At 33.9% G+C, this 7973-nt stretch overlaps 2 protein-coding genes across 2 annotated transcripts; one reads left to right on the top strand and one right to left on the bottom strand.

Moving 5' to 3' along the window:
* Positions 1 to 308: 308 nt before the first annotated feature.
* LOC117100070 lies at positions 309 to 4531 on the bottom strand. The gene is made up of 4 exons (XM_033239619.1): positions 4108 to 4531; positions 3527 to 3676; positions 2434 to 2635; positions 309 to 1946 (listed from the first exon to the last, which is right to left on the bottom strand). Exons 1-4 carry the CDS (start codon positions 4348 to 4350, stop codon positions 1840 to 1842), a joined length of 702 nt encoding a protein of 233 aa, XP_033095510.1. The 5' UTR covers positions 4351 to 4531; the 3' UTR covers positions 309 to 1839.
* A 236-nt stretch (positions 4532 to 4767) lies between these two features.
* LOC117100071 (Golgi integral membrane protein 4-like) lies at positions 4768 to 7543 on the top strand. Its single transcript, XM_033239620.1, has 5 exons — positions 4768 to 4861; positions 5475 to 5628; positions 6295 to 6516; positions 6730 to 6957; positions 7407 to 7543. Exons 1-5 carry the CDS (start codon positions 4838 to 4840, stop codon positions 7526 to 7528), a joined length of 750 nt encoding a protein of 249 aa, XP_033095511.1. The 5' UTR covers positions 4768 to 4837; the 3' UTR covers positions 7529 to 7543.
* Positions 7544 to 7973: the final 430 nt, after the last annotated feature.

Raw genomic sequence — 7973 nt, 5'->3', positions numbered from 1 at the left:
GTATTTTGTCCTTTTTTGTTTGCAGTGTCTGTTTTGTATGTTTGCTATATTTCATGTTGTGCATGAGAATATTCCAACAGCTAACATTTTTTATTGAATCAGCTATCATTACCCACAGACCCCAAAGCACACACCCATTAAGTGTGAGCAATTTATCACAATTATTTGTAAACATTTCTCTACTCTAGGGAGTGAATTCAACTAGCAAGATTGTAACTGAGGTAACAGTTGTCTAATGTGTAGCAGCGTTTTCTTGTAAGCCTGTCGTCATCTTCATTCAGCTAAAAAGTGCTCCAAGTGTATTTAAAATTTTTAGTGTTATTATTACATAATCAATTTAAAGAATATAGTGTAGTATTGTATTTATAGAAAGTAAACCCAAGGTAACGTTTTATAATATTTTAATTGTTATCTAATACTCTATATAAATTTAATCAATGGAGAAAAATTGAAAATAAAATTGGTAATGCAAGAGTTATGAAAATATTTGACAATGTGAAAATTTAAATATATTACTTTGACTTCTCATCAGGAGTCACACTACCACACGGTTTTGAATATTTAGATTAATTTCATAGACAAGTTATGGAAAAGTTATGGAAATTGTTGTAAACCAAGGTGTGTATGAACCCGTTTCCAAAATTTATTTTGCTTTACATGGCGATACTGACTTCCGGGAGACGGCAAGCATTTCAAAGATGCTAATGTTGAACCGCATAAGCTGCTTTACTTCAGTTAAGCCAAATTTTAAAAATGATTGTGCTGGCCATGCCTGACCAACCAAAAATGTTTGAAATTGAGGGTTGGGTTTTTTTTTTACTACAACAAAATATGTTTTGTAATGAGCCAAAAAGGCTGGAATAGGCTTATCTTGCGAGAGTAGGCGATGCGAAAGTGTTATGCCATCGTTTGCTCTTCATATAGATTTTAAAATCGTCTTTGTTGTATTTTTGTGTATTTTATTCTTTTTAGGCATACATAAAAAAAAAAAACGAAACAAAACTGTTTCCTACTAATCTACCCATTTCTTGGATTTTCCCAAAAAGTGGCCAACACAAGAATTTTTTTTATGGCTTTACTGGTGCTCTCCAAAAACACCGATAATGGTTTTTTCCTAATTTGATAAATAAACTTGTTTATTTTTCTGTCAATGTTTGATTTACTTTTTTCTTGTACAGTACATTTTGATTTGCTTACTGATAAATTTGCTTTTAACACCAATAGGATTTGACCATGTTTTATAATCAGCAATCTACAGTTCAAGTGCTTAATGTAAGCACCGAGCAAATAACAACTAAGGTCCCTTGCACGTTGCCATGCCATCATAGTTGAAGTAGTTGTACTTGTACTATTATGAAGAAGCACAAGTTAAGTGGGTTTATAACATGCTTAAATAGAGCCTTGTCATTTGATTGGTGGATTTTGTATTATGTGACATTGCCCAAAACGCCTGATGTTATTTCCAGGAGTTTAGAAAACAAAAATTGTTGTCTCGATTTTCTGTACATGAATGAATTAATTTTTCTAACTAAAAAAATGGACTTAGCATTAGTCAACTTTTGTTCTAAGACGAATAATTTGAATTTGACTTAGCTGACGTTGACTGACACACTTGTTAGCTGCATTCGGTAGAAGAAAAAAAGAATATTCTCAATATCATTTATATAATAATTTTATTAATTCTGCAAGTATAAATATAAATTGGTAATATAGTATAAAATATATTTTACAGTAGGTGATTTTGTAAAACATTCCTACTTCAGGAAGCATAAGGTTAAGCAACTTTTCATTATTGAATAAAACAAGTGCAGTATTATTTTCTTTTAATAACAATGGCTTTCACCCTAGAACAAAGCCTTCCTCAGCACCTTGCCTTCTCTTGTGTAAAATTCGATTTCCTGAAATTCTGTGCAAATCTCTTATGGATTCAGTACCAAGATCCTCTCCTATATTAAAGAATATCAGAATAAAAAACCAAACACATCAGTTAAATACCGGTAAATGAAATGGCACTGAATACATTCAAAATCATCAAGCTTGCTATTCATAAGGTTCATCAGTCATAAAATTAACTTACTACCCCATACCACACAGAGGGTCGCAAGACAAAATGAAGAAAATGGTTGGCTGTTCATGAAATAGGGGGAGGGGGGCAGGCACAAACTTTATAAAAGTTAAGTGGTGAACACCAGTTTGAAGAATTTAGTGGCAAAATGGGGAGGGTATGTCCCCCATGCCCCATCACTGGCTAGTTCTAATGTAGAAAAAGGTTCATTAATTCTTTTATAACAGGACCAGCATTCATAAGGTTCGCTAGTCATAATCAATAAAATAAATTTTAAAATAGTTTTGTCATTGCTTTGGGAAAAGCTAATAATAAATTATTTTATCATTATTCTTGATTTTGTTACTGATTATTAATATTTTTCTTACCTGAGAGAACATGATATTTTCGCATAGGCTTTGAAGGTCTCTGTATGCCTTCTCCCCGTTGTAAACCAAGCCTAGAGTGAGTTTCAGCATAAGAACTCCAATAATTCAGTTTATTTCCTTTACGAGTCAGCACTGCTTGCATATCACTTCCAACCAGGCTGTGACTTCTATTAATGAGTGCAGGATACCTTAAAGATGATGGCTGTAACCATAAAATAAAGTCTATAAACTACCGTCTTGAATTGGAAAGTATTACAGTAAGCCTGTTTTCCATCAAGTGAACTTAAAAGCATTTGTTCGCTTCCTATGATTGGTTGCACCTTTATTCGCTTCGCAAAAAGTAGAAACAGTTTGAAATACTGATTTCGCTTTGGCTTAAAAAAATTCCCATAGAAATGTGAATGCACGTGCGCATGGCATGAACCAACGCTTTTGATTCATTCGAATAAATTCACCTAGTGGAAAACAGGTTTAATCAGTATTTGAAACAAAGGGTTCATACAGGATTTTCATTAATTCAGCATCCTCCATGAAAACTTTCTCAAAGCCAAAAAACTTTTCTTATCAAATATTAGTTGACTTTCAGTATCATATATAATTATAAATGCATTATTTTATTCCCCTGTATGTTTTTTGTGTCTATTTTTGTAAATTTTACCTATTGTTTTGATACACTCGCTACAAGTGTCAAATATGTATGTATTCTTTTTATTACCTCACTTGGAAATCCTTTTTGAGCACTCCTTTTAATCAAATCAATTTCTTGCCCTCAAGTTTGTTGATCTTTTGGCTTTTTTAAATTTTAAATTTTAACAACTTAATTTTATTGTTGGATTGTTTGATTTGGAAGAAATTAATGTTTATTTGAATTGACTTGCTGAAAAATAATTATAGTAAAAGTTTATGGCACTATTGTTCCCCCCACTTCCACAAACAGTTCTTTAAATATCATATACAGTAATCAGTAAAGATAACCAGCCAAAGATTAACAATGGATTTCCATGGCTCAGCACACACCCAGTGGGTCTCAAGAGTTTAGTTGACTGGCTAAGCTGCCCTCTTGTGAAATTCTCTCGTATTACACTTTACTTACATGTTCAACAAGTTTGTCCGAAAAAGATTTCTTGTAGAAAGTACCGAAGTACCTTTTGTCGCTCATATTGATATCAAAATGAGAAGCGTGAAGTGTTGGACATCGACCTGACCTCATTCCTGCTGGTAGAGTTTTTGAACCTGCAAAAGCCTGCAATAAGAATGTTTGAGTTATTTACTATGTATGAGGTTGATTAAGAAGTTCCTTTTAAACTAAGCCTACGCCGCACCTGAGCCTAAAAAAAAATTATATTAATGAATAAAAAAATGTGAGGTAAAAAATAATAGACGATGGTGTTTTGCCAGAGGTTCTATTGGAAAAAAAAAAATTATGCAGAAAATATTTGAAACAATGCAATAAACATTCATGATTAAAACAATTTACAGTAATAGGACCTACAGTACTTTATACAATAATTATTAACATTAATATTAATTTATTTATTATAATAAATATTATAAATTTAAATTTTTTAATATACAATTAATTCTTCCATCATGATCCAGCCATGCCTAAAATTAAAATGACAGTGTATGGTCAGCTATGACTCGTATATTCTAAACATGAATTACTGTATTTACCGATTTTGAGGACGTTTTGTAGAATGTGCTTGCATCTGGATCTGGTGATTCTAAATTAAAATTGATGGTTGTGCGATGCATCCATCTTTTTGAAGTTGGTTCCCGCATAAACATCGACGCAGACTTCCTCGTTTGGGCTCTACGTTCTTCATAGGGAGTTATCACCGTAATGTTTTCTGATCTGTTTGACAGAATTGTACCAGTAGAATGTCCCTGTCTGGACACATTCTGAGCATTAGCCATCGGCTAGCAGAGTCAGACCCTGACTGCTACTTGCACTAAGTCACAAATCTGATTGTACCAAAGTGGAAAGAACACCAAAACAAAGAAAAACCTAAATTACGCTACAGCCACAACTCACTTCAATACCCAACCCTTGTTTGGCAGCAATTAATGAAAGCGTGGTTAACAACAACATACACTACCAAAACAACATCTGTTCAAAATTTATGTTATATAGAAAAGAATTATTTGTTAAAATAACTTCTATTTAAAAAAAATTAAATTTAAAAACGGTTTTTACACAGCAAATATTTTTATCAATAATAAGTTAACATACATTTTCATTTTAATGGTAAAATCTTTTATCTATGAAAAACTTTAATATTATTTTGTCTGCTTATTCTTTACGTTTTGTAGCACGAGCGCCCCCTTGGCAACGATCACAAGTGTAAATAGATATGTCCGGAGTAGTCAAAAAGGTCCCAGTAGGTACTTCATTTTAACTATCATGGAGGAAGAACATAAAGAGGAGGTAAGTTATGTCACTAAACAATACTTAGATCTTAGTTCTGTGTTTTGTGAAATACTTGTAAAATGAGTAAAACTGAAACAAGCTTTGCTATTTGTGTAGCTAGGCCTAGCCCTAGGCCTCTAGCCTAGACCTGGCACTAGGCCTAGCTAGCTAGCCTAGGCTAGCTAGCAGTAGGGCCAGGCGGCTAGGCCTAGCCTAGCTAATTTAATTAATTAGAAACCATAATTATGGAATAATAAATGGCTTATATGAAAGTCAGATCATCAAAGAACATGTTAGTGTTGAATAATTGTAAGTTTTAAATATCAATTTACAATCAATTATACAATTACAGACAGTGTTAAATAAATAACTGGCATTAAATAAATTAATTAAATATATGTAGGCCCCTTGCCTTGGCCTATATATCGTTAGGGCGTATCCTAGGTAGAACAGGCCCAACTAGGCTATCCTGCCTGGAGTTGTAAGGTCACAGAAATAGCCTAGACACATTTAGTTTTTTTTTTTTAATTTATAAATTATGTGTTGACTTGCCTAAATATTTAAACTGAATTTGTTTTAAAATCATTGCAGCCTTACAATAATTTATGTACTATAATGCTTTCTATTTTAGATGCCTGTAGCAGTTGAGGAACCACACGTTACTACAGAAGAAACACCCACCAGTCAACAAGAGGCCCTTACAGAACTGGAAAATGTCAAAGACACTCCAACAGCTGAGGTTGAAATGGCATCAGATGAGAAAAGTGTACAAGACTCTGAAACAGGTTAGTTTTGTTTGACATGGTAAATATCGGTAACTACATTCCTCATAAAATTTATGTAAATTATTGATCATGGGCTGTGTTTTTCATTTAGGTCTACAGTTACTTCTTTTGTTGTTTGATATTATTTTATATAGTCACAACAAGGATAGTTTAAGAACTCATCTAGGAACCATCCTAATCTTATACATAACAATATCATGTCACTAAAACTTGGATGATAGTTGGATGATATCTCACACAAGTCTAGTTGAGAGCATCTACGTCACGAACGCAGACCAGCCGTGTAGTTTCAGAAGTGGGTTATTTATTATGTAACTGATCAGTTCTAAAATTATTTAAAATTGTTAAACTCTCAAATTACTCATTTGCAGTTTTATAAACTATTATATGTAGGAGCGATTTTGGCATGAGTGCATGGGTGTAGACGGGAGGGTGCATAACCCCCGGGTGCATCCCCCCCCCCCCCCCCATGGCAGCAAAAAAGTTTCAACTAAGGTGGTTAAAACACTAAAAATGACCCATTAAGGTATTATTGGAATAGGATGTTAGTTCCGCATTTTCATTTTTTGCACCCAGTTACACATTTACAATTGAATTGTGTGAAGCATTTTTGTAAAATATAAAGTTTGGCAAACACTTTCTTTTAAATCCCTGTCTGAAAACAAGGAGGTGAAAAAGTTGCAGATGTAAACACTGATGCAGTAGAAGATGGCGATAATAAAGAATCAGAAGACCAAGAAGTCGAATCTAATGAAGTAAAGATTGAGGATGCACCAGCACAAGTAGCTGAAAATGGGGAAGTTAAAGATGGAGGTAATGGTGAAGAAAATGATGGTACTACTGAAAGGAAAGATACTGAAGGTGGAGACCAAACCAGCCCAGGAGAAGGTTGTAGGCCCTATTCTCTGTTTCTTGAAATTATCCGAATATTAGAATGCATGACCATATGAACATCATGACTATATATGGGCATACAATAGGGGTTTTTTTGTCAAATAAAATTTAAGTCTTGACATGGCTTTTTGTTATGACTTTATAAGGGTTTTGTCAGAGCTCACCTGATATTAAAATTTATAATTGCATTAAATCTAATTTACACAGAGGAAAATGAAGAGGATCAGGTGACAAAGGCTGGGTCACAGCCTGATCCACAACAGCAGACAGCTGAGGAAGAAGAACCCAAGTCCCCCTTACCAGAAAGCAGTACTTTTGGTGAGGGTGAAAGGCCTGAGACACCAGTTGTTGCTGTTACTGATCCACTGTCTAGAGAAGGTAGCCCTGTTCAAGAACCACCTCAAGCAATTCCACCAGGAACACCTGAAAGAATAAGTAAGTTTAGTAAGTCGCAGACAGCTGCTTTAATAAACTGAGGCTTCACATCTCATGGCGGTATTATAGTACCTCCATGGCCATCCCAAAACCAGCGTACTGTTGCTGATTCGTAAACTGAGTACAGAAATTAGCATACGAACATGGCAGTATTGTATACATTAGTACTGAGATGCTGTAATACTTTTACTCAAACCTTTGGCAATGGTAAGTGGATTCCAGTAACTGACACATCATATTTAAGCTTTCAGTCTAGCCCAGCCCAGCCTAGCCTAGACTAGGCCTAGCCTACCCCGCCCATGGTGTGGCCGAGGCTAAGTGGATAATATAAGAATTTTTTTTTTGGTCAGTGATGCTGGTGGTATTTGGATGGCAAGTCTCAATGTGATTACATAATGATTTAGCCCAAACACTCAACATTTTTTATTTATTTATTTCTTCAATAACAGGATCTCCCGTCATAGAAGAAGATAGATATGAAGAGGAGGAAGTAGAGGAAGAGGATCAGTTGGAGCCAAGAGAAAAAATTGTAGAACGCTATCAAGTAAGATTTTTAACTCCTGTATTTTAAATAGGATGAGATTTTGTTTAGAAATCTGCAGGATTTTTATCGCACTTGTAGAGTCTTCAACATTTAGGAAGCCCTGGAGAACAGAGCATTGAAAATGGTCTTGCTTCTTTTGCCGATTTCTTTTTGAGTTTTCCACATGTAGGAGGGAGGCATTTATTTTTTTTGGATTTAAAATGTATAAATATTTTTTTAATTTAATTTCACTGTAAATGTGGAACTGCAACAACAAAAATTACCGTGTCAAAATGCCTATTGTGTGATCATACTTATTGATCATACTTAATAATAATAATAATAGTAATAGTAATAATAAAAATAACAATAATAATATAAGTAATGAACATATTTTAATTGTTAATTATTTTTGTATTTTCACACACATATATATATATATATTTTTATAATGTATTTATACTGCTAGTCCATGTTTCCCCCATTGCTTGGA

This window comes from Anneissia japonica, unplaced genomic scaffold (genome assembly GCF_011630105.1).
Source record: "Anneissia japonica isolate Jap-2015-1 unplaced genomic scaffold, ASM1163010v1 scaffold120949_len8568_cov161, whole genome shotgun sequence".
NCBI lineage: Eukaryota > Metazoa > Echinodermata > Crinoidea > Comatulida > Comatulidae > Anneissia > Anneissia japonica.
Note: the sequence above shows the minus strand (reverse complement) of the source record. Positions and strands in the feature narration are given on the sequence as shown.

What these genes read in the sequence shown, in the direction of transcription:
- LOC117100071 (XM_033239620.1), top strand. Translation starts at nt 4,838, where the DNA reads ATGGAGGAAGAACATAAAGAGGAG. An exon ending in AGGAAGAACATAAAGAGGAG is followed by an intron (nt 4,862 to 5,474) that starts GTAAGTTATGTC and finishes TTTCTATTTTAG; the next exon opens with ATGCCTGTAGCAGTTGAGGA. An exon ending in AGGAACACCTGAAAGAATAA is followed by an intron (nt 6,958 to 7,406) that starts GTAAGTTTAGTA and finishes CTTCAATAACAG; the next exon opens with GATCTCCCGTCATAGAAGAA.
- LOC117100070 (XM_033239619.1), bottom strand. Translation starts at nt 4,350, where the DNA reads ATGGCTAATGCTCAGAATGTGTCCAGACAGGGACATTCTACTGGTACA. An exon ending in CGGACAAACTTGTTGAACAT is followed by an intron (nt 2,636 to 3,526) that starts GTAAGTAAAGTG and finishes TTATGGTTACAG; the next exon opens with CCATCATCTTTAAGGTATCC. An exon ending in AAAATATCATGTTCTCTCAG is followed by an intron (nt 1,947 to 2,433) that starts GTAAGAAAAATA and finishes TCTTTAATATAG; the next exon opens with GAGAGGATCTTGGTACTGAA.